Genomic DNA, 26,415 nt, shown 5'->3' on the forward strand with positions numbered 1-26,415 from the left:
TGCCATCAAATGGTCAAAGGATTGCCCGAAAACATATAAAAGAGGCAAGCCCTTCCTACCAAACCGGGACATCCAGCGCCTACCACTTGAAATGAGAAGGTTCCATGATTGGTACTTGCATGTTCTCCCAACGAGCATAGATATCATACAAGCATGCTTTCCCACTGGCACATTTGGAAGCCCAGCCAGGAAAATTGTCTTTGACCTCAATGACATGCAAACATGCTTTCACCTAGGAGAAATGGAGATGAATCTAATTCGCACGTGGTGCCTGTAAGTCCTTGTCCTCCCGATATGATATGAATATAATCTTTGAATTTTGTTGTAACTAACCCACGCCGTGATTTGTAGAATGCAAGTGCACATTGTCAAACAAATACCAAGTATGAAAGCCGGGTATGTAGACCCTCAAGCTATAGCCCAAACAAATTTTAATTACCCTAAACGGTGGACACTGGATGCCAAAGAGCTAGCAGCTACAAAGACTCTTCAGGAGAAAGAGCGCATCCGTAGTGCGAAGCTAAGGGAAGAGTCCCTTAAGGTTGCGGCATATATTGCCTTGGCTTTCAAAAATCTCCAACACCACTCTACTATATGGCTACCATACAACTTCGAGTAAGCTCAACTCTATACTTAAAGCTTTGCTCGATATATTTTATTCGATGCAAAAGGGCTTATCTAGTTCTATGATTAAATCCATGCAGCAACCACTGGATTTGTATAGCCGTCAATATCGGGAGGAGCATGGCATGGGTCTTTGATTCATTAGATAAGGACACGGTGATATACAAAGACTTTATATCGATTCTCAAGACGTATACATATCGACAATCCTCATTAGCTTATATGTTTGTATACATACTTGTAACGTTCACTTTTGGATACTAACAAGTTATATTTGCTAAAATAATTCGAACAGGGTATTTAGGTTCTATGTCACTAATCATCATGGAAGGCATGATTCAGCAAGGAAGGAAAAGCTGGCTATAAAAACACTATGTGCGGTAAGTGTAACTTACTTCTTCAGTACTCCGTTACATGGCTGTCAAAAGCATTACTTAACATTTTTATATGTAAAACACACAGTGCCCCAAGCAGAAGCCTGGGAGTGTACATTGTGGATACTATATATATTCTATAATGGGTAACACCGGTGCCTACAGGAGACACCCCTTAAGGGTAAGTTTGAATCTCTTCACCTGTAGTATAAAAACTTCGTAAATGGTATGAAATACTAAACCGAAACTTATTTTCTTATAGTGGAGAGAAGAGAAAGGAATGACAAGAGACCCATACAAGGATGACCAACTCTTAGAGCTCGTCGGCGACCTTTGCAACTTTATATTGGACCAGATTATACACGTCAGAGGCGCCTACCATGACCAAGAGTCTGAGTTAGGTACAAATCCTCAGTACCAACACCTTCGTGAGACTGAAAGGCTAGCTCTAGGACGTTAATAACAATGTGTATGGAATTTGTATATTTAATGATGGATTATATATATTCTTGTGAATTGGACTTGTAATTGTAGTTTATAGAATACTCTTGTGCTTGTAGTCACGGTCGCGGGGTGTTCGGCAACGCGAACGCTGGTTGCGGGGCGTTCGGCAACGCGAACGCGGTTCGGAACGTTGGTCGCGGGGCGTTCGGCAACGCGAACACGGTTCGGAATGTTGGTCGCGGGGCGTTCGGCAACGCGAACGTGGTTCGGAACGTTGGTCGTGGGACGTTCGGCAACGCGATTTTGAATTGTAAATTTGAATTTTTTTGCGGAAAAACGTACTGTAGGGGCGGTTCTAGATTGAACCGCCCCTACAAATACCTGTTTGTAGGGGTGGCTGGTACTACAGCCGCCCCTACAAATCGATTTGTAGGGGCGGCCGGTGTTTCCAGCCGCCCCTACAAATCGATTTTTAGGGGCGGCTAGTAATACGAGCCGCTCCTACAAATCGATTTATAGGGGCGGTTGGAAACACCAGCCGGCCCTACAAATTGATTTGTAGGGGCGGCCTGGGAACCGCCCCTACAAATGCATGATTTGTAGAGACCTTTGCGTAGGGGTGGCTGGGCAAACCGCCCCTACAAAGGGTTACCGGTCGCCCCTAGAAATGCTTTTTGTAGTAGTGTCCTACTCCTAAGGGATAGCCTGAGCCGAAAAGTAAAGATACTTGTTTTGGTTGATCGATGAGAGATGTCCTTTACAATAGACGGGGGTTTATATTACCCTGGGCTGGTAACTCTTGGTCGACAATGACCCGTACACACTTGTCTAATATTAAAATACATGGACTCTAGTTTCTCCCTTTTAGAATCCTCCTAATAGAGTTTCCTTAGCCGACGTGTCTTTTCTCGTCTGGTTGAACCATCTCGTACGCAGACATTACCTCACGTACATGAATACTTCCACCTAACCGGTCATGTACATGCACATACATGATATACCTTATACGTATCCTTGTTTCCTTTACCGTCGATATGCACCTGAATGTTGTGTTTATTTCAAATAAAATAATATCCCCTTTCCTTTCTTATTTTATTTGGCCATACATGGGCTAAACAATACGTACGCCTGTACTCCCTCTTGTTGAGCTTCCTTTTGTTGCCCTGTAATCTTCACCACGTCGGTAACCAGGAGCCAATCAATTTCCTTTCGTTTCATGCATGAACTCAAGCACGGCCAATCAAGAAGCTTCACATCTTCGTCCAAACATATGCTAATTTCTTTGTGTAGCCCGACCAAACAATACTAAAGTATTTCCTTCCTCAAGTATTAAAGCCGAACTTTCTCCTTGCTTCCTTAGTGTACGGACTCCAGCACTAGCAGCATATATCCATATATCAACTGAAGCAAATAGAATAAACGTGGCCAAATATGAATTGGTCATACTTGCATTAGTACCCATAATAGCCAAATATGTAAGTCTGGTGATTACGTATACATGTATATCTCCTTTGCTTTAATCTTGCTGGCAACTACTTCAAACTGCTGCACCCGGAATCCTCGCATGCTACTTGGATACGGAAAACTGAATATAATATTCCTACCGATCCTTATGGCCGGCGGATGATACAGATATCAGCTTAATTCAAGTCCCAATAAAGTACGACTTGTATATATTGCTTGAAGTTGCCAAACACAGTTAATCTCTGCAGAATTCCATATCTCCATGCTAGATTCCGGTCCATGTTTCCCTCTTTCTCCATATCCGAACATGCAAGTAAAATCATGTTGCGTATAGGTCCCATGAGCCAACGGCCAGCTTCACATGGGAAAGTCCTGGTCGTCATGTATCTCAAAATATATTAAATAATATTTTCTAGCCGATGAGGAGCTTCTGAACGTCATGTATCTCCAAATATACTGAAGTATATTTTCTTTTCTTTCTGGCACGTATGTGATGCACCTCGTGTCGTACCTTGTCAATGACATCTCGTGATCAGCCAAATTTTGGTGTCAACAGATCCATGTTGTGTCTAGGTTTAAATAAAGAAATGAGAAAAAAAAGTCCATGATCTAATTCAGCATGATAGCACCAACTAATGCCTATGGCTCTTTGCCTCAAGTATTATATCACTTGGCGAGCTCGTGGTTCCAACCATCGTTGAAGATTAATTATAAATTCTAAGTCAGACATTTATCAGTCAAAACACTCCAACATGTGACATTTAGTTTTCTCTCACCATGTGGTTTGATTTATATTACACACTAGAGCTGCTCTATTACATGATGATGAAATATATAGCTAATATACATTTTTTGAGTAATTATCTAGTTTTTTTTGTAATGACATGGAATTAAACTAGATAAAAGTAAACTTTGAAAAGAAGTTTGGGTTGGCAGCGAACCAAGCTCAAATCCCTCGTTCACACTTGCATGCGTTAGTGTTGCAACCGCAAGTAACGCACATCTACTCCACATGTCTACCTTATCCACTAGGACCACCCTGGCCATTTATCAATCAAAATAATGAAATGGTGAGCGAGGACCACGGTGGGAAGATTCACCAAATCTCGGTGGCGAGAAGTCGGCGATGATGCAACAAACCTCCTAGCCACCCATCTCTCTAGTGCTTGTGATCCAATTGAGGCCACTGCAGTTCGTCTAAATTTGCCAATAAACCAGTGCTAGTACAAATGCGGTGATGTTGGATCCAAACCACTATTGTGGCAGTAGTGAGAGCTTAATTTTTAGAGGTGGATTTCCTTTGAAAGATTTAGGGATCAATTTTTTTATTTTATGTCTTAATCAGGGGTTTGTTTTTTGTATGTGTTCTCCTTGTGGAGTTAGGGTTCAATTTGCTTTGCCATTTATTTAGGTTAATTGGGGAATTATTTTTTGTATGTGTTCTCTTATGGATCTACATTGAATCCACTGCACTTTGCTTTCTATCCCAATTTTTTCTTTGGAAAAACTCAAATTAATGTTAGGGTTTTCTCAAATATTTCGTTCAAAGATATTGTAAAAACGTTTTCTCGAGAGCTTGAGAAAAGTTAATTCTCGCAACATTTGCTCAAAAGTTTCTCCTAAATGTAATTTCTCAAGAATTTTGCTTACAAGTTTTTTATCCTTCCATTGTTTGTCAAAGAAATTAAGAGTTGATTTGCATTTTACTTGAATTTCATAAGGAAGAGAGGGGGCAATCTTTCTAGAAATGATAAAAGGAAGGGATAAATTGTTTGATGCTTTATAGGAATGAAATGATCGCAACTATTTTGTTGGTATAGGGATGTGTGAGGCTAAGGTAATGCACTAGTGTGTATAACATCCCTGCAAAACTATGTAGGATCGAACTCACATGCACGAGAGTAGTGAGGTGGTCATTTCACAATGGATCTTATAGAGGCATCGATGACTTCATTAGGAAAAGCAAGGACCGGTGAGAAAGAATGTAGAGCAATGTATAGGTATCATTTAGGAAGAAATCTAGTGTTGTAGGCTATCTTGTGTTGCTGCTTCCAATTGTGTACGAGTGTAGTATACAATTTAATAACCAAACATCATTATATTTATGAAAATTGTGTATGTTACGTGCACTTTGTTCCCACTATGTTAAGCTAGATGTGCTCTATAAAGGATCAACACTAAGTGTATACCGGATAAATCAAATACGAAATTATGGTTGAAACAATCATTTTTTGCAATAAAATTAGCCAAACAACATATCTTGTTCAGAATATTATAACTCTCTATTTTAGCTCTAAGATGAACTATTGCATCTAGATCACAACTATTGCAGTAAGATGCACTACTGATTGAAGTATGCAGGTAGATAAACCTTGAGGTTTTCAACCAAGTTTTTGTGGTTGTCTAGATCCATGCCGGTGACGGCAAGTGCCACCTCCAAGCATGCGACAAGCCAACCACTGTAGGGTGCATCTCAACATCCTCATCCTTTAAATCAGGGACATAGACTTCGGTTGTGTCTCTGACGTCAATCTCTAACTCTATGGTAGAGTCGTTGATGTATAGGACATCGTCGGTTTTCCAGCGAAGGCCACTGCGGTCTCTAGTCTACACTCCACCATATCTAGAGGACTTGAAAGGATCGATGTCTAAGAGGGGGGATGAATTAGGTCACTTAAAAACTAATGACCTCTAAAACCTACTTATCAAAACATATGCAAGATATTATTTGAATGTGCAACTAGGTTTTGGTAAGTGTTGTATCTCTACCACAAAAGAGTTAAGCAACCTAGGTTCCAATCCTATCAGTGATAGTCATTGTTCTTACATCATGTCACATTCTTCAACTCGTCCTTGCAAATAAGGAGGTGATTAAGGTCATTATTAAGATAGTTGTTGATATGATGGGCCTGTTTGGTACAACTTATAAATTACTTATGGTCAAAATAAACCAAGTCAAACAACATACTTTTTGCAGCTTTTTTGGCCATAATTCTCCTCACAGCTCCTATTTGTCCTAAAACACAGAAAGCAGACCAGACCAACTTATTTTGGTAGTGTTTTTTCCTTCATTTGTGCAACTACTTAGGGAAATGCTTCTCCCCATAGCCAAATAGGACCGTTATCTAGGCCATCTCCCTCATCAACTTGGAAAGTAGTAATTAGTTAGAAAATAAAAATAAAAAATACATATTGAGCGTATATGTACAATCATAAGTTAGATAAATTTAAATTGTTCTATCTAGTCTTTTATAATATGTTTCATAGGTTTAATATTGAACGTTAGATGACCATACAATCTAATCTATCCGTTTAAACTGTTTTTTTATTAATCTTGTAATTTCTAAACCTCCTTTTGGCAACATATGACAAAGTATTCTCATGTTCTAACTCAGAAAAGCACCAATTCATCAATACTCTGCATCCAAATAGGAATTGAAATTTGGAGGTTTGTTAAAGTCTAGCAAGCAATCTCTAGCGCCATCCAAACATCCTCCATGTTAGAATCACACAACATTTCCAATACAACTGCGTTTGGAATTGGGCCTCCATTTCTATGAACACAATTCAATCCATACATGATACATCCAAACGGAGCCTGAATAGAGTTGGGCAGGGCGGGCCCAGGCCTAGGGCCAGCAGGCCCATGGTCCTAGTCGCGGCCCAAATTTTTTAGGAACAGGTCTTCAGTTTGGCCCAACAACGAACAGCCCAATAAAAAGGAGAGTAGGGCAGACCACGGAATCACTCGATTGCTCCCGCCGTCGCGCGCTGCCACGCGCCGCTGCTCCCGCCTCCCGCTCGTATCACGCGCCGCTGCTCCCGCCTCCCGGTCGCACCTCGCACTCGTCGGCGCCGTCGCGGCGGCACCCAGCCCGCTCGGCCCCGCGGCCTCTTAGCAAAATCCTGGTTCCGCCGGGTAGCTGAGCTTCAAATTTCCGCCATCGGGTCGGGCGACACCGCGGGTCCAGGGGGCAAGACACGACTCGAACCCACCAAAAACCCTCGCCTCACTTGTCCCCTCGCCTCGCTGCGTCCTCCCTAGCTGCGCCGCGTCACTAGGACACGGAGATCCAGCGGCGATTCCGGCGATGGAGTACGTGAACCCTCTCACCGGTTTCCGCGTCGACGGCCGCCGCCCCAACGAGGTGATGCCTCCTCCCCCGCTTTCCCCCTCGCGCGGTTCAGCCCAACCCTATCTCACCCGGCGTTTGACGTCAAGCAGATGCGGCAACTCAAGGGCGAGGTCGGCGTCGTTGCGCGCGCGGACGGGTGAGTAAGGTTCCCCTCCTCCGATGAACGAGAGCGAAACGAATGACTATTCGATTAGGATTGCGGACGGCGGTACGGCGCTCGCTTTTGATCGTTTCTGCTGTTTTTTGTTGTTGTTGTTGCTCTGTGCAGGTCGGCGCTGTTCGAGATGGGCAACACCAGAGTCATCGCCGCCGTCTACGGCCCTCGAGAGGTGATTCCCCTGATCCTATTTGTGTATCTCGGCGTGCATGTGTGAATCGTGATACATAGGTCATGTGCACCACGTGTTCGAGGAAATGTCTCTCAGAAGCCTACATTTAGTCGTGTTCTGTTTGGTCTATAGTTGATTTCTCTGAGCCAACCTGACCTTAGTTTATTCTTCAGGGGTCTTTTTCAGTGAAGTGGGGATCATATGGAAAAACTAGTCTATTGTTTACATCTCTATATGCATGAAGAGTGTTTGAAAACCACTAGGATCCACAATGGCCTCTGGACAGTAAAACATTATTTGTTTATACACACTGTTCTTTCTTGAGATATACTGGAGAATTTTTATGGAAATTTCAATCACCCGCGTTCTTTCCTTACTGTCATACTACAACACCAGGGAACCCTGAGAGTCATAGGGCTTAACCTTCTATTGCTTTTGTACCTCCTTATTTTCTTCTTCCCGTTGTCAGGAAGAGCAATTTACTTTTCAGTGTAACCAAATAACTAAAAGTTCATGCTCTTGGATTGTTCATTCAGGTTCAGAACAAAGGTCAGCAAGTAAACAGCAACGAGGCTTTGGTAAAGTTTCACTGCCCAAGTGCATTCTTTAGAGGTTGTCCTTTCTGATGTGTTCCTGAGAGTGTTCTGTATGCAGGTTCGTTGTGAGTATAGGATGGCAGAATTTAGTACAGGAGATCGGAGGAGAAAACCGAAGGGTGACAGGTACATTCCAACTTGAACACAGTAAAATTTGATTAAAAAGAACAGCCCAGTCCTTGGGCATTCGCAGCTTCTGGTTCATTTACTATCAGAATAGATTTCTGACGTGGCAAATGTGTATTATTTTTCTCTCTACCTTATCAACAAGCTTCTTTTCCGTGCATCCTGTGTTTTCAAAATCACAATTGACTTTCCCAATAGAGTAAAGAATCCTCAGTAAGCGTATTGCTGTCAGATGTTTTTATGGATGGCTTTGTTGGCTGCACATGCCAATGTCGCTAGAAGCCTGACATGTCCAGCCCATCGCAGCAGCGCCCACAGCTGCAACAGAGGATTAGCGATGGGATTGGTTGGTTTGTTTTGTTTCTTCAGAGGAAAATTAGCTTGTTTGGTAGTCAGTTTGTTAGATTGGTTTCTTAGGCACTGAGCTCTCAAAGGCATTGGCTATTGAATTTAGCAAGCAAACAGTTGTCCCTAATTCATCTAACCTGGCCTCCACCTCTTGAGAGGGTGAACTTGTCTCCACCTCTTTGCCTAATTCCCCAATTCCCAGCCATATTGGTAATATAAGTTGTGCTTCTGTTGGGTTTCAACTCTAGCCTACCCCAACTTGTTTGGGACTTAAAGGCTTTGTTGTTGTTGTTGTTGTATTGGTAATATAAGTTGTAATTCAGTGCCTTGATCTTATTCTTTTTCTTAGTTCCTTTCTCCGCTTGTTCCTTTTTTTGTCCCTTTGTGTTTGTACGTATGAACTTTTCTCTCTATATATTCTAATATGTTACAATCATCAGGGGCGTGCCCCTCCTTTTTTCCATTAAAAAAAAGTAGGTCATGGTTAAGATCAGAAATTTCATGAGTAGCATCCAGCGTAACAAACAGTGCTGCATTGCTGCAGTACAATTTAGTTGACTTGCTTTATTTGCTGTTGGGGTGAACACCCAATGCGCAAAATAGATATAAGTTGCATGAACTAAAGTAGCGAACTAAAGTGGATTTAGCTTGAAGGTACATGGTGTTTCATTTCCCATATAACTATGATAGTGAACTAACACTACAATCATCTGGCAGGCGATCAACAGAAATTTCTCTTGTTATTCGACAGACAATGGAGGCAAGCATATTAACACATTTAATGCCACACTCACAGGTTGGTTCTGTTTAGTCACGTGTTCTTTAAAAAAACTTCAGCTTTTTTATATGATATCAGGGCCAACTTCCAATGCTTGTTATGCTTTTTTGCAGATTGATATATATGTCCAAGTTCTTCAAGCTGATGGCGGTAGGTGTTCTTCTTTCCTACTTTCTGACTGTTGAAGTTGTCTCCGGGCTGTATTTACTCTCAGAACCCCTCTATTATTTATTCTGGAACAAAGCTTTCTTTTTTTTGTTATGTCCTAAAATGAGGTCAAGCAAGGGCATTTTTTTCCGTGGGCTGAGTAAATCTAGATTTATGCTTTGCATGATGAGACAAGCTGGAGAATGTATACCACTTACATAGTTTTTACGGCGGCGTGGCGAGGCGCGGCGACCCACCACCTTCACACCTTTACAGCGTCTATGGCGCGCGGCGTGGCGACGCCATACACACATCGGCGTGGCGAATACATACATTATAGTCTAGGATATTAGGAAATTATATTGACAAATGGTAATGCAAATGTAGCTTAAAAGGTATAGTCTACAATATTAGCAAATCAAAATAGCAATGTAAATGTAGCACAAAAGACATAGAACTCTCTCATCTCTCAAACTTCCAAATCTCTCATCTCTCAAAAGTCGTCCAATGCAAACTCATCGAGATCGTTAGAAGCATCCACGTTCTCTCCACCATCTTCAGTAGCATCCATTGGTTGTTCACCAAAATCATCTATATCATCATCATCCAAGATGATCTCTTCTTCCTCTCCCTCTTCCTCATCTTCTTCAACCACTCTTGATATATGCCTTGCACGACGAGCGTAGGTCCTAGGAAGATTACGACCTCGAAGCTCACGTGATGCACCAATGGCTTCATCAACTTGATCCCATGTGAGGTCCGAACCACGAGCACCTTCAGGTTGGGCCATTGGGTCTACCCATTCATTGTTCCAATCAAAATCTTCTATAACCAAAGGGTCGTAGCTTTTACCCGCTTCCTCGCGGCGCTTTCGGAACCTACTAGTCATTTTCCGATTATAGGAAACATAAACCAAATCATTCAATCTTTTATGCTCCAGCCGGTTTCTCTTCTTAGTATGAATCTACAATTGATCATAAAGCAAGCAAAGTTAATAAAATATGCTTTAACCGGTTTCATTCAATTGAATTATGGAACTTAGTACTTTACTTACAAATTCAAAAGTGCTCCAATTACGCTCACAACCGGATGATGAAGCACAAAGACTAACAATACGCTTTGCAAATCTTTGTAGGTCAATGGATCGGCCACCATACGTACGCCACCAATCAACTAAATTAACAATACACATTCATATATTAGGATTTAAGCCTTAAATAACATGCAGCAATTAAATTTTTAAATCACTTACGAGGGTTCTTTGACTTCATGGTTTGGAGGGCCATACAATTCTTGAAGATATCTCCACGTTGATCTTCATAGAGCATGGATTGTTGATCAATTTTGTTTCGAATGCTCTCATCTTCCACCATTCGTGCAAGCACATCATTGAAACAACCCCTTAGATGACCAACATATTCATCATTCTCCTTTTGGATGGTATAGAATTTTCCTGGGTTCAAAAAGAGGGCAGCGCCATAGAGTGGTGTATCCATTTGCCTATCCCAACGGCTCTCAATAATTTGTATGATCTTGTTGAGCAAGCTTCTCTTGTTTTCAGTAGAGAAGCTAGCCTTGATCTTCTCTTTTGCATGATTCATGAGAGCAGCAACCTCTGCCATGGCAGGCCTCTCATCACCATCAACCACCCTCAACACAATGATAAGTGGTAGAGAAGCTCTAAGGCAATCCTCAACGGAGTTCCAAAACTCCCTAGAAAGCACAATATCATACACTTTTTTTTCCGGCCTCTGTCTTTGCTAGTTTGCAACCAGTCCAATCCTCGGTGGTAAACAGAAATCTTAATGCATCTTTGTGCTTGTACAAACTCTGCAAGGTGAGGAATGTGGTAGCAAACCGAGTGGCTGCGGGTCTCACAAGATCCCTCCCATTTGTCTTCTCCCTCATTGCACTAAGAAGTCTTCCATGTCTATAGATGAAAGTAGTGACATGTCGGGCACGTGAGATAGGCTTCTTAAATTCCTTCAACTTCCCTACGTCTTCCAACATAAGGTCTAAGCAGTGTGCAGCACAAGGAGTCCAATAAAGTGTAGGAAACCTCTCCATGAGAAGCTTGCCCGCTGCTTTATAGTTAGCTCCATTATCAGTGACAACTTGCACAACTTTATCTACTCCAATGTCCATGATTTTCTTCTCTAACAAATCAGCTAACATCACCTGATCATGAACTTCACTTGATGCATCAACTGACTCCAAGAAGAAAGTCCCCTCTGGACTATTGACTAGAAAGTTGATCAAATGATGCCCCCTCCTATCCGTCCATCCATCTGACATCAATGTGCAGCCATATTGTTTCCATGCATCCTCATGTTTCTTCCTCAAATCATCTGTCTCCTTAACAACCTTTTGGAGCAATGGCTCCCTAAGCTCATGGTAGGTAGGAGGCTTATACCCAGAACCGTACTGTGCAGTGGCCTCTATAGCAATCTCAAACTGTCTAGAATTTACGGCATTGAATGGTATGCCACACTCATAAAAGAACCTGGCCCACTCTAAGTTGACAGCTTCTCTTTCTTCCTTTGTCCTCATGCTAGCTTGAATACTGATTTGAGAAGGACCCTTCGAGTGTCTTTCTTCCACAACCTCTGTTGGAGTTCTCCGAAGCATTGAACCAACTGACTTGGTGCTGGGCTGTTTTGGAGCACTGAACTTCAATGTGGATTGTTTCCTTTTGGCAGCTGTCCCTGAACTAGGATGCACAATGCTTGTAGCAACATCTTGGGACTCCTCTGTCAAAACAATCACATCATGATCTTCCCCTTGTTGCTCTCCTTCTTCATCATCAAGGACGAGTGGTCTCTTCTTCTTCTTCATAGCATCTTGCATCTCTCGTGCAATAGTTGCTGTGGTTTTGACACATTTCTGAACATCTCCATAACCACCCACAAGATGCTCCTTGAGCCTTGTAATTCCTCCGGTTATTCTTCTATCACATAAGCAACACTGCACAACATCTCTATTGCCAATGGTTGGCCAAAATCCATATTTCCACCCAGGATCATTTGACTTTGCTGGCTTCCGCTTTGGATCAGTCTTTGGATCAATATTTGATGCGGCATCCGAGGCCTCCGCGCTTCCGGTCCCTTGAGTAGCCATGTTCTGCAAAAAAAGAAGAAGGAAGCATGCGTTCTTGAGTTGACCAATCAAATCAAGACCTTCACTACTTCACTGCGCGCTCCTCTGCTCGCGCTCCTCTGCTAAGCCCGCAGCGGCGTCTCATCACCGCCCACGCCCGCCCGGTCCGCTCGCGCTCCTCTGCTCTTCCGCCCCCCTGCGCGCTCGCTCGGCTCGCCTCCCCGCCCCCCGGCGTAGCGGTCCCCAGGCATCCCCTCCCCCTCGGTGGAGCCCCGGTGCCCCTTCCCCCTCAATACCTGGCAGAACAGAGTAGAGACGAGAGAGAGAGAGTACCTGGCGGGCGCTGAAGCTTGAGGGCCGGCGGCTCGGGAGATCCAGGCGGGGGCGGCCGGCTTGGGCTCGGGCGAGGCCGACGGAGGGCGGGGGAGGCCAACGGAGGGCGGGGGACGACGACGGAGGGCGAAGCGGACGGATTTCCAGGCGGGGGCGGGCGGAGGGCGACCGTCCCGGCGGCCGACGGCGGCGGCGGCTCGGAGGTCTGCTTGCGGTTGCGTCTCGGGCTCGGTCCGGAGAGCTCCAATCGCACTCGGCCTATACAGGTACCCTCACGGTCACGATCACGGCCTCACCCTCACCCTCACCGTTTATTGCGCCCGCCACAGCGCACAAAGGCGCCACAGGACGCCAAATCGGCGCCACAGGGACGCCACGGCGCTATGGCGGACGCCATACACGCCGGAGCCGTGGCGTCGCCGTGGCGAGAGCCAGAAAAACGCCACGGCGATATGGCGACGATATGGCGTCGGTATAGCGACGCCTTAAAAACTATGACCACTTATGATGTGTGCCTTCCCTTAGCTACATTACCCAGTATACAACAACAACAACAACATAGCCTTTCAGTTCCAAGCAAGTTGGGGTAGGCTAGAGTTGAAACCCACCAAGAGCCCCAAGTCACGGTTCAGTCACTTCAATAGCGTCTTTCCAAGTACTCCTATCCAAACATAGATCTCTAGGTATATCCCAAGCTTTCAAATCTCTTTTTATTGTCTCCCCCATGTCAATTTCGGTCTTCCTCTACCTCTCCTCATATTATTAGCTTGGCTTAGGACTCCACAATGCACTGGTGTCTCTGTAGGTCTCCTTTGGACATGGCCAAACCACCTCAACCGATGTTGGACAAGCTTTTCTTCAATTGGTGCTACCTCTAGGCGATCACGTATATCATCGTTTCGAACTCGGTCCATTCTTGTGTGACCGCAAATCCATCGCAACATACGCATTTTTGCAACACTCAGTTGTTGAACATGTCGAATCTTTGTAGGCCAACATTCTGCTCCATACAACATAGCCGGTCTAATTGCCGTTCTATAGAACTTGCCTTTTAGCTTTTGTGGTACCCTCTTGTCACAGAGAATGCCAGAAGCTTGTCGCCACCACCATGCTTTGATTCTATGGCTAACGTATCTCCATCCCTCTGTAGCATCGATCCCAGATACCGAAAGGTATCCTTCTTAGACACTACTTGACCTTCCAAACTCACATCTCTCTCCTCCTGTACAACTCCGCCAAAGTCTCATCTCATGTATTTGGTTTTAGTTCTACTCAATCTAAAACCTTTAGACTCAAGGGTCTGCCGTCATAACTCTAGTTTCCTATTTACTCCCGCCTGGCTTTCGTCCACTAACACTACATCATCAGCAACAACATACACCAAGGGATATCCCCTTGTATGTTCCTGGTAACCTTATCCATTACCAAGCCAAAGAGATACGGGCTTAAGGCTGACCCTTGATGAAGTCCATTTTAATCGGTACTCATGCTATGGCATATTATTCTTTTGTTTCTTGGAAATAATTTAACCATAGTTTTTGCTTCAAAAATTATTATCTTCTTGACCATGACCATGTGTACAACAGGAACAAGGTCAGCTTGCATCAATGCTGCAACACTAGCTCTTGCAGATGCTGGGATTCCAATGCGAGACATTGTCACATCTTGTAGTGCTGGCTATCTGTGTTCTACTCCTTTGCTGGGTAAGACACCCACCTAATTTTCATATCTTTAATAGTAATCTTATGGTATAAATAAAATTCAAATAATTCTAATGTGCTATGCCAGACCTGAATTACCTCGAAGACAGTGCTGGGGGTTCCGATGTCACCGTTGGCATTCTTGCAAAGATGGACAAAGTGACTTTGCTTCAGGTAGTAGAAAGATCATGAATCACATTCTTGCCTCCCCAAGATTCTCTGTCTCTAGGCCCAATCAAATTATATGTTTTATTGCATTTTAATACCTACAATACAATGTTATTTCTTCTTAAACAATGTTATTGCAAATAGTTGAGTGGCTGAAAATTATTTTTTTAATGTCTTGTGGTATGTCTCGCTGACTAGGGGCTCATGTTGGGTTTCAACTCTAACCTACCCCAACTTGCTTGGGACTAAAATGCTTTGTTGTTGTTGTTGTCAGTTTTTCTCTCTTGTGAAATACTTTTTTTGTGTTTGATTACTGCATAGTATTATTCTTTTGTTAGCATCAGAAGGAGGCAACTTAAAAAGTACTTTTTCAGATGGATGCAAAATTACCGATGGATACATTTGAAAATGTAATGGGGCTTGCAATAGAAGGGTGCAAAGCAATTGCAAGTTACATCCGAGAGGTAAACAACTTTTTGTTGATATTCCATTATTCTTGCCTGCATTTTATTAGTTCTTTTTTCTGTTTACATTGACTTACTACCTGTCATTGACCTTTGGAACTTCTGGGTTGTTGACGATCGTTCTGGAACAGGTGCTATTGGAGAACACAAAGAAGCTTGAGTGTCAGCGTGGTTAACCTTAGGAGGTGCATCCCATTTGCCCAGTTTGTTTACACTTGAATCCTTGACTAGTCTGGGTAAAACTAAAATGGTTTATCTCCGTACTCGGCAGTGCATGCAGATTAATGACCTGAACTTGTCGAAGATTGCTGACCCAACATTGGACATCACACAGCCATTAAAATGCCTTACTGGTTGTGGATGGATGGCTTTTGTGCATCGTATTGCAGTGCACAGGAACTTCCTTGGCTTGCTTGAACTTCCAAGGGAGTATGTGCAAGTCATCAGAAGTTGTTCAAGGCAGCTTGTCATCATCAGAGATACAAGATATGTTTCCTTGTTTAAAATTATGAGGAACCTGGAATTGTAATACTCAGTAATTCCTGTAAACTGATATAAATTGAGGGTGACATTGTACTGCTAATCCTCCGTAAGGTGCTATTGGAATTTTTGTGACAGTTCCTGTAAACTGGTTTTTTTTTTAAGGAGAAGGTCCAGTGGCGCTCCTGCTCAGCCCCAAATCAAGGCGCCCCCAAATCCCTCCCTCCCACTTTGTGGGCATTTGGTAGAGCATTTGCGGGCAATGCCACAGTGCTGCCTAGTTTTATTACATTTGCTATGAAACCCAACCCTCCGCTCCCACACACCGACAAGGGGCACCCTAGTCAGACAATTAGGGGACTTGTTTTACAGGCGTACTCTCTTCGTTCTAAATTATAGTTTATTTGACTTCTTTTACCCTAAATTTTACCACTCTGTCTTATTCAAAAAAATTGTGTCAACATAGTTAAATTTAAGTCATTGAAGAACTTTTGTTAATAAAGCAAACCGCAACAAAAAAAAAAAGTGATATTGTGTACAAATTTTTGAATAAGACGAGTAGTCAAACTTGAGGTCAAAAAAAAGTCAAATAAACTATAATTTGGAATGGATTTAATACTATTGAAGTTGCTTTTTTCAACCCTTCTATGTACATAAAGTTTTGCTATGTGATTTTTTTAACAAAAATTGTTGATTTTGTCCCTTGACAATTTATATTTTAGCACTTGACCTCTCTTATACGTAATTTCTAGCTCCGTCTTGCTTGTTCCCAAGCAAAGTTGCATAACTCTTGAATCCAGCAACTGAAGCATATACTGAGGTCTGAGGGGCACAGACTTGGGACTCGGAAGTTGCGTAGGATATTTTTTAGCTTGAGATGTAGAAGAGTCGACCATACAGCCAAAAAAAAAACAGGAAAACACACACACACACACACCCTCCCACCAAGCTTAAGAACACATCATCAGCTCAGCTCAAGGGGATAATCTCTGTATCTCGCTGTGCCCCCCCCCCCCCCCCCCCCCCCCCCCCCCCCCCCCCCCCCTCCCGAGTCTCGTCTCTTTCCAAATCCCAAATCTCCTAGGCAAGTTTCGCCTCTTCATTTTACTTTCTAGCGCCCCTCTCTTCCCAAATCTCCTAGGCTAGTATGAAGCTGCTCCATTGGCTGGTGGATGGTAAATTGACACCGTCCAGAGGCACAAAGGATGCCAAGTTCATTAGCTGTAGCACAGTCCAAAGTCGGTTTTGGAAGGCTGAGGACATGTTTCTAATCTAATTACAATAGCTGTTGAATTTGAAAGCTTGGATAACAAGTAACAACCCCACAGTTCAAAAGAGGATGAGTGAGAGGTCGTCTTTTAGTCACTGTCAACCGTTCACCCTTTAAAAGAATATGGCGTACCCAGTGCAGAGAGCTCCCACTCTGTGTGGGGTCTGGGGAAGGGTGTTCAGTGGCAAGCCTTACCCTCGCCTGTGCAATGCGAGGAGACCGCGACTCGAACCCAGGACCTTCCAGTCATAGGCGGTAAGATTTTACCGTTTGCACCAGGCCGGCCCTTCACCCTTTAAAAGAATGTTCAGTCCAAATATGACATGTGACCTCTAACTAGAGTTTTGATAACACTGCTTTTAGTTGACCACCAGAATAAAAAATACAAAAAATACATCCAAATCACAAAGTAAATGCCTTTAAAGTATGACCGAACTGATTACAGAACCGAGCTTCTAGCAATTAGATACTCCGTACTCATGTAGTTCATCACAGTAAGTGAATAACACTGCAGTGCAGATGACAAACCCGATAAAGTGGTCTTCTTCTTTTTCTTCTTTGACTTAAGCATCACAAGACCCACAAAGACGCTCAGGAATGAAAGGAGAACTACGCCGGCCAGCACTGGTATCAAAATCGCATACTCTTGAGGCAGGAAGTACTTGTGCACAAAGTGATCGCTGTCAACGAATGGCTAGGGTGGGAACAAGAGGAACAAAATAACCATTCAGAAATAAAGTCATAATAGTTCTACTTGAACTGAAACTGAAAAAAGCTTAGAAGTCACTAACCAAAATGATGACCCAGAATGTATAGTATGTAAATATGGATAAGCTTGTCAGAGTCAGTAGAAAACCGACTACCTTATCACCCAGTTCCATTTGTCTGAAAGTAGTAGATGGAAAACCTTATCAGATGAATGATTATCACAATCCAAAGAAGAAAAAAACTGTTCTATGATGGGCTCATAATCTGAACTGCACATATTCTTGAATGCTTGTTCCCTTTGATTTTAAAAGTACGTTCTAGGAGGGGATTCGCTTGCTGTTTCCATAAAAAAAAACAATAATCTGAGTTTCAACAAAATTGCCACATAGCCTAAACTGAATGAACTTTTATCAAGAGAGATGAGCCGCCAATCCACTGTTTTACCAATACGCAATGTGCCATGTCATAAAGTGCCTAAATCCACTGTTTTACCAATGTGCAATGTGCCATGTCACAAATGCAAGAGAAACAAACAAGAAAATAACAGTTAAAACAGAAAAATAATAGTTTACTAGCACTCGTATACTGCAATGTGCCATGTCATAAAGTGCCTAAATCCCAAATTTAGGCATTGCACATCTGGATATGCTGCAGTTCCTATTGTACTGCATATCTGTGCAAAGTGATATAAAGATTACAATAGTGATGCCACTACGCCAGATTGCTACAACTGCAAGCATCAAACACAACAACTAGAAATTTCTATTATGATGGAGCAGGAAACAGTACTATCACTGGAAAACCAAACTCCCATATTAGAAAATCCAAGCATTGTTTTACTTCCTGTTTATTTTGTTGTAAAAGAGTATGTTAGCAGCTAACATGATATGATACAGTAACTTCAGGTAAGTAACATAAATTCTCAAATAACAAATTGGAATGGGCATCCTATACAGAAGTTGAAAGCCTAGAGGTCGAGGATGTCAGCAGTTCTAAAAGTAGGAAATCAAACGAGGGAACACTATGTTGATACACTTTTTTGGACTGTTTACTATACCCCACTTACCCAGTATTGAAGACAATTACATCACTTTACACAACTTTATACAGATCCCTAAGCAAAATGTCTGTCCTGGTAGCTGCTCAGTTTTACTATACTGATTTGCAAAAGTGGTTCATGAGCTCAGACTACACACATCTCCCTTCTTTACATGCCTTAAGTACAAAGTGTTGGTTGCTTATTTGTACATAACTGAGTTGGCTACTCGAACAGCAAAAAAAAACCTGAGTTGTTTTCTTTTATTCAGTATGGACAGGTATACTACTACAATGAACATTTTATTTTGTTCCAGTGACTTAAAAGTAGAACTATAGGAATAACTGAGTGATACCAAGTGCAATTCATCTTGGCTGCACAGCATTTTCTGTTTACATTACTTGCACATGTTATTAGCTTAAAGTTCAGGAGTTGTTTCCCACGTATTGAAATAATTTCTAAATTTATTACTCCCTCCTATTTAAATATATGACGTTTAGGACAAGCCTTGTCCTAAACATCATATATTTTAAAACAGGGGTAGTACATTTTTTTTTCCTCCAACACACAGGAGAGCTGCATGTCATTGAACAAAACCTCAACTCCACTAGGCCTTTCGTACCAGTTTGGCACCACAGATCGGCTTCATAAATTGCATGCATCACTGCCTCTGCCTGTATCTCTAAAGAAGCAACTTCAAAGGCGCAGTCACTGTGGTGCTTCGAAATGATCCGTGCATTGTTGAAATTTGTTACTTTTTCAACGTGAAGATAGTAAAACCATATTCAACATATTCATGGAGTTATCCTACATGGTCCCATCCCTCCTCTCCCACATATTTGCATCCAAATCCATACCAACCTGCATTTTGATATGTAGCTTGTCTGCCAATATCACAATAGCATTCTCTGTTTCTCCCCTTTTCCATAAGCAGCGAAACAACACTCAAGTTATAAAGAAATCAAGAAGTCCAAATGCGAAATTTTGTTTCTGTACCATTTTTTTAACGTAAAAATTTTGTTTCTGTACCATATCAGCTGCAATACTGCGCTAACAGAACCACTTGTTTTCTAATAATGGTAATGATCATAAGAGGAAACGCAAATGATGAAATCAACATCTTACGTGTAAAATGCACACCTTCTTTCAGTTCCATCTCAATTTAGCAGTGTAGAGTTTAAACTACAACATTGGAGGCTTTATTCTCAATTCAGAAAAGGGAATCGGCATATACAAAGACATACATCACAGGGGCGGATCTAGTAAACGGAAGGGACATGGGTGGTGTAAACCCAATAATTTTTTGTAAAAAGTTAGAAGTTAGTAGGCATCAAATAGCCATATAGCTTGAGGTTAGAATTTGGGAACTTGATTTCGCACAGCATACAGGGAAGAGAAGGGTGTGGGAATACCTGGCGGGCGCTCTTCGCCGGCCAAGAGATCGGCGAAGGCCTCGGCACCTATCGTAGGGCGGCGGCGGAGGCGGTAGCCCAACTAGGACCCAATCTGGAAAGAGGGAGGCTCGATCTAGGAAGAGGGACAGGCGGCGGCGGCGTACGGATGACAGGTACACGAGGGAGACGAGAACGAGGGAGGTGGTGGACGGTGCCGAGATGGAAAAAAAATGCTACTGTCCTCGGCTCTAAATTACTAGACTTGGCTTTTTAGATATAATTGTTTTTCCTATAATGTAAATCTACCCTCATAGCAAAAATTACATAAAATAGTTAAAGCCACTGATACGACTCCATCCATAAACATTACTTGAGCTATAACATATATATGTTTTTACTCTTGTCATTACAAGTAAAAGTCTAGCTTCGCTTAGCTCGTTTACCGGCTCGAGCCAAACTCGTGAGCTGGCACAAAGAACACCATACAAAATCAACAATTGAACATGGTCAAATTATCAACACGGTTCTAGAGAAGAGTGTAATGAAAAAAGACATCTAAAAGTAGTCGTAGCGTGTTGGTTTCAGTCAGGGCTTATCAGTCAGCTAACAGTGTTTTTCTCTCACAACAAATCAGCACCAGTCGGACTTATCAGCCCAGAAACCAACCAGCGAACAGGCCCTATACAAGATCAAAAACAAACAGGGTGCTAGTGGGCATTAAATGCGCCAACGTTCAGCTTTATCTTCATTTCTAAAGGTGGAACTTGAGATAGATAAAATATATATTTTTAATCTAAATGCTTCATTTTTACTTCGTAGCAACCTTGCCCACCATTTAACACTTTTAGAATTATTAGCACCATTCGGAACTCCGCCTATGGCGGGGCGCCTTTGGTGTCCCAGCATAGCAGGTCCCAAGCCCTGGTAAAGGAGGAGGGTTGTGTTAGGCGTGGCGAGCCAATGTAAAAACTTAGCCACTTAAATGGAGATGAAACCCGAAAGAAAATCGTTGGGGCGTAACCCTCTTAGCGACGCGCCATATTGGAACCCGGGTATAGTGTTAAATGGGCAAGGGCCGGGTCGTCACCCCCGTGACGCGCCGTGTCATGATCTGGGCATGGTGTCAAGTAACCAAGGATCGAGTCGTCGCTTCCTTAGTGGCGCGCTACATCGGCGTCCGGGTGTAGTGAAAATGAGCAAGGGTCTTCGCATCAGAGTCGACGGGTGCGAAGGGTAAGGAAGTTAGTCGAACCAACTAGGATCCGTTTAGGTAGTTGGAATGTAGGGTCACTTACAGGTAAGTTAAGAGAATTAGTTGATACCGCGACTAGGAGGCGTGTAAATATATTATGCGTTCAAGAGACTAAATGAAAGGGTCAGAAGGCGAATAAGGTGGACAATACAGGTTTCAAGCTTTGGTATACAGGGACAGTCGCGAATAGAAATGGAGTAGGAGTTTTGATTGATAAGAGCCTCAAGAATGGTGTGGTGGGAGTGAGAAGGTAAGGAGATAGGATTATCTTAGTCAAGCTTGTCATTGGTGATATGGTCTTGAACGTAATTAGTGCGTATGCCCCCCCAAGTAGGTCTCGACGAGAGTGCTAAGAGACAGTTCTGGGAAGACTTAGATAGCCTGGTTAGAGCTATACCTAGTAGTGAGAAGCTTTTTATAGGAGATCTTAATGGGCATGTAGGTACTACAAGTACAGGTTTTGAGGCAGTTCATTGAGGTTTTGGGTATGGTAGTAGGAATCAGGAGGGGGAGGAAGCTCTAGACTTTGCGGTACCTTTTGACCTGATGATAGCCAACACTTTCTTTAGAAAGAGAGAATCTCATCTAGTGACCTTCAGTAGCGGACAACACTGTAGTCAGATTGACTTTGTCCTCGCAAGAAGAAAGGACAAACGAGCATGCTTGGATTACAAGGTAATACCAGGGGAGTGTGTTGTTTCTCAACATAAGCTTTTGGTGGTAGATTTTTATTTTCAGATGCGTGTCCGTAGGGATAAACAGGCTAAGATTGAAAGAACAAAGTGGTGGAAACTGAAAGGGGAGACGTCAAAGGTATTTAGGGAAAGGGTTATCAAAAGGGGCTCTTGGAAGGAAGAAGACGACATAAACAATATGTGGGACAAGATGGCAACCAACATTCGGAAGATAGCCTCAGAGGTGTGTGGAGTAACCAAAGGAAGGGGACATGAGGCTAAAGATACTTGGTGGTGGAACGAGGAAGTCCAAATGGCTATTAAGGAGAAGAAAGAATGCTATAGACGCTTGTACCATGACAAGAGTGTGGACAACATAGAGAAGTATAAGGTGGCAAAGAAGACTACAAAACGAGCTGTAAGTGTGGCAAAGGGTAGAGCGTACGAGGATCTTTACCAACATTTGAGTACGAAGGAAGGAGAGAATGACATTTATAGGATGGCTAGAGTTCGTGAGAGAAAGACACGGGACTTCAACCAAGTTAAGTGCATTAAGGATAAAAGGGAGCATCTCTTGGTAAAGGAGGATGAGATCCGACATCGATGGCAAGAATATTTTGACAAATTGTTCAATGGTGAGAATATGGACACAACCTTTCAGTTGGATGACTCTTTTGATGACACCAATAGGCGCTTTGTGCGGAGAATCCAAGAATCTGAGATCAGAGAGGCGATGGGACCAGATGGTATCCCAATCGAGGTGTGGAGATGCCTCGGAGACATAGCTGTAGTATGGTTAACCAAGCTGTCAACCATATTTTTCGATCGAACAAGATGCCTGATGAGTGGAGGAGAAGTATATTGGTACCGATCTACAAGAATAAAGGGGATATTCAAAGTTGTACAAATTACCGAGGAATTAAGTTGATGAGCCATACTATGAAGCTATGGGAGAGAGTTATCGAGCATCGCTTGAGAGCAATAACGCGGGTCTTTATGAACCAATTTAGTTTCATGCCCGGAAGGTCAACCATGGAAGCCATTTTCTTAATAAGACAAGTTATGGAGCGGTATAGGGAGAAGAAGAAGGACCTACACATGGTTTTTATTGACTTGGAGAAGGCTTATGATAAAATACCAAGGAATGTTATGTGGTGGGCGTTGGACAAACATAAAGTCCCAACGAAGTACGTCGGGCTCATTAAGGACATGTACAGCAATGTTGTGACTAGAGTTCGAACAAGTGATGGAGACACGGATGACTTCCTGATTAGGATAGGACTACATCAAGGGTCAGCTTTAAGCCCTTATTTATTTGCTTTAGTGATGGATGAGGTCACAAGGGACATACAAGGGGACATCCCTTGGTGTATGCTTTTCGCGGACGATGTAGTGCTAGTTGATGAAAGCCGGACAGGAGTGAATCAGAAACTAGAGTTATGGCGGGAGACTTTGGAGTCTAAAGGTTTTAGACTTAGTAGAACTAAAACTGAGTATATGAGATGTGACTTCGGTACTACTACTCGGGAGGAGGAAGATGTTAGTTTGGAAGGTCAAGTAGTGCCTAGGAAGGATACCTTTCGATATTTAGGATCAATGCTATAGAGGGACGGGGATATTGATGAAGATGTTAGCCATAGAATCAAAGCAGGGTGGATGAAGTGGCGGCAAGCGTCTGGTGTCCTATGTGACAAAAGGGTACCACAGAAGCTAAAAGACAAGTTTTATAGGACGACGATTAGACCTGCTATGTTGTATGGTGCAGAATGTTGGCCTACGAAAAGACGACATATTCAACAGCTAAGTGTCGCGGAAATGCGTATGTTGCGTTGGATTTGCGGTCATACAAGAAGGGATCGAGTTCGGAACGATGATATACATGAGAGATTAGGGGTAGCGCCAATTGAAGAAAAGCTTATCTAACACCGGTTGAGATGGTTTGGACATGTGCAACGGAGATCTCCAGATGCACCGGTGCGTAGTGGAATCCTAAGTCAAGATAGTAACGTGAAGAGAGGCAGAGGAAGACCGAAGTTGACTTGGGTAGAGGCAATAAAAGGAGACTTGAAAGGATGGAATATACCCAAAGATTTAGCCTTAGATAGGAGTGCTTGGAAGACAGCTATTCACGTGCCTGAACCTTGATTGCTTCTGTTGGGTTTCAACTCTAGCCTACCCCAACTTATTTGGGACTTAAAGGCTTTGTTGTTGTTGTTGTTGTTGTATTAGCACCATTCGGAATCACCTTTAGCACCATCACACTACTACTGCTCTAAGGGTTGAGCCTATATACAAAGAGTGTATTTGGTTTACGTTTAACCTACGTTTAAAACCTTGTCTAGGTAACTTTGAAGAAGCATGACTCCAACAATGCAAGATACACTTGTTTGGTTTTATTGATTCGCTTAGCCTACACAAGAAATAGTATGCTTGGTTGTCTGGATTGCCTTGCATGAATCACCCAATCTTTTGTCCAAATAAGTTTACCTCTCTCACATTCTATCGAACATGTGCTGAGTGTTTATGCCTCCTCGCCATGGCCATGGCCACGAGTACCTCCGCTGCGTTCGCACTTGGCCCAAGGTTGCTTCTGAACGGGACCGTCTTTGACTGCATTGACTGCGCCCGCGCTCCGGCCAAGACTACCGTCAAGCCACCATGCCCCCCGTGTCGCCCTCCCACGTGGGCGGCTCGGGCAGCCAACCCTAGCCGCCATGCCCCCTCCCCTTCCCTCCCCCATCCCGTTGCGCCACCGCCGGAGTAGGCCGTCGGCAGGGCTGCGCGGCCAGCCGGGATGGCGACGGCGGGCCCCTCCTCTCGTCTGGTGGTGTGGCGACGTGGAATGACGTGGGCCGGCGGGCGTCGCCACGCCCGAGCCGCGTGGGGATCAGCGAGACCGCCTGCCCGTGATTGCGGTGGCACCGGCCAGAGGCCCAGGCAGGCGCAGGGTGGTGGCGACGGCGGCGGGCTTCTTCTTCCCCCTACGTCGTCCCCTTTCCTCCTCGCATGGCGGCGCCGACAAGGTTAGCCTGGGCTGCTCCAGGGCCTGGGTTGGCGGATCCGGTGCCCTGGTGGCCGGATCTGGAGCCCCCAGGTCAGGGGGCGGCGCCAGTGGTGTCGGCCATGGTGGGAGCGGCTGCGCAGGCCTAGGGCACCGGGTTCTCCGTCTTCGCGGCTGGATCCGAGGCCCATTGGGCTGGGGGCGGCGCCGACGGTGGCGGGGCACTCGCGCCCGACGGCAGCTGGTGGTGGCTGGCAAAGTTGGCCACGAGTGCCAGGGCCGGCGACGACGGCCGGCAACGGCTTCGGCGAGCGGCAATGTGACGCGCGCGGCAAGGTGAAGCCCGGTTCCGTGTGCCCGGCCGGAGGGGGTGGCGGCCGACGCGGCTATGCGGTTGCTGCGGCAGCCGGTGCATCGATGCCCCTCTGGAAGGGTTTGTGCAGGATGGCAGGGCAGCGAGGACGGCGGAGACAGCATGCTATGACCCGGGGTCTTGGCCTGGCGTTGTGCTAGGGGGACATCTTGGGCGAAAGCCTCGGCGACGGTGACGCCCGTGGGCGCCGCTTCCCCTGTTGAGGGCGTCGTGTTCCCCAGCACTGTCTTCCATGGGCGAAAGCCCGGTCCATCTCGAATGAACGGTGGCATCCCTGACTTCATTCCCTTCCTGAAGACGTCGCTATTGAAGTTCGTCTCGGCCACGACGCCGCCTTCAGTTGATGCTTTCGCTTCTCGACGCTCGGTATGCGTGTGGAGGAAGGGACTTACAACGTGAAGTCGGAGCTACTGTGTCATGGGATGTGGCTCAGCAACGATGACGTGAGGCAAAACCCTCCCCCCCTATGCGTGGACTGGATTGCTTCGGAGGTCGGGCAAAAGCCGGGGGCGCGGCGGAGGATCAAGATTGGAAGTCGGAGTTGCTCTTCGGTTTGAGCTCGGCAACGATTACCTATTGCGGCCTTTCGCTTTGGGCCGTCTACCTGTTTTCGTTTGGATCGTCTGGGGTTTGCCATGGGAAGTCGGAGCTACTGGTTGCTTTGCAATCATGCTAGGCAACGATAACTCATGGCAGTTTGTGTGCTCTTCCGCGTCGCGTGGGTAGGTTAGCCCTTCGTGTGTCCGGTGTTGGCTTCACGTTGGGCTACCCTTCTTGTACATACAATTCTTTCATCTTAATTGAGCGACAGAGCTCCTGCCTTTACTTAAAAAAAAAGACTACCGCCAAGGAGTTCATGGTACACCTCCAACCGTGATGTTGCGCTCGCCTTCCTCTTTGATGAGGATCTCGTGGCGCACCTCTGCTTGTCCAGGCCATGGCCATGCTCGCGATGTGCCACAAGGTGCTGGTCGGGAACATGGTCTAAGCAGCAGCGGGGAGGCTCCATCGACATGCCCATCGGCGTCGTAGAAGCGAGCGCATCCACAGAGCACCTAGGCACAGAGACAAGGAAGATACAAAAACCGGGTGGCGGAGGA

At 44.4% G+C, this 26,415-nt stretch overlaps 2 protein-coding genes across 2 annotated transcripts; one reads left to right on the plus strand and one right to left on the minus strand.

Moving 5' to 3' along the window:
* Positions 1–6,689: 6,689 nt before the first annotated feature.
* LOC136512654 (exosome complex component RRP41 homolog) lies at positions 6,690–15,811 on the plus strand. Its single transcript, XM_066506618.1, has 12 exons — positions 6,690–7,054; positions 7,132–7,178; positions 7,311–7,371; positions 7,908–7,949; positions 8,026–8,093; positions 9,159–9,237; positions 9,333–9,369; positions 14,382–14,498; positions 14,584–14,669; positions 15,038–15,127; positions 15,259–15,312; positions 15,399–15,811. Exons 1-11 carry the CDS (start codon positions 6,998–7,000, stop codon positions 15,301–15,303), a joined length of 729 nt encoding a protein of 242 aa, XP_066362715.1. The 5' UTR covers positions 6,690–6,997; the 3' UTR covers positions 15,304–15,312; positions 15,399–15,811.
* LOC136512653 (uncharacterized) lies at positions 9,569–12,802 on the minus strand. The gene is made up of 3 exons (XM_066506617.1): positions 10,619–12,802; positions 10,421–10,539; positions 9,569–10,330 (listed from the first exon to the last, which is right to left on the minus strand). Exons 1-3 carry the CDS (start codon positions 10,986–10,988, stop codon positions 9,860–9,862), a joined length of 960 nt encoding a protein of 319 aa, XP_066362714.1. The 5' UTR covers positions 10,989–12,802; the 3' UTR covers positions 9,569–9,859.
* Positions 15,812–26,415: the final 10,604 nt, after the last annotated feature.

This window comes from Miscanthus floridulus, chromosome 16, assembly GCF_019320115.1.
Source record: "Miscanthus floridulus cultivar M001 chromosome 16, ASM1932011v1, whole genome shotgun sequence".
NCBI classification, from domain to species: domain Eukaryota; kingdom Viridiplantae; phylum Streptophyta; class Magnoliopsida; order Poales; family Poaceae; genus Miscanthus; species Miscanthus floridulus.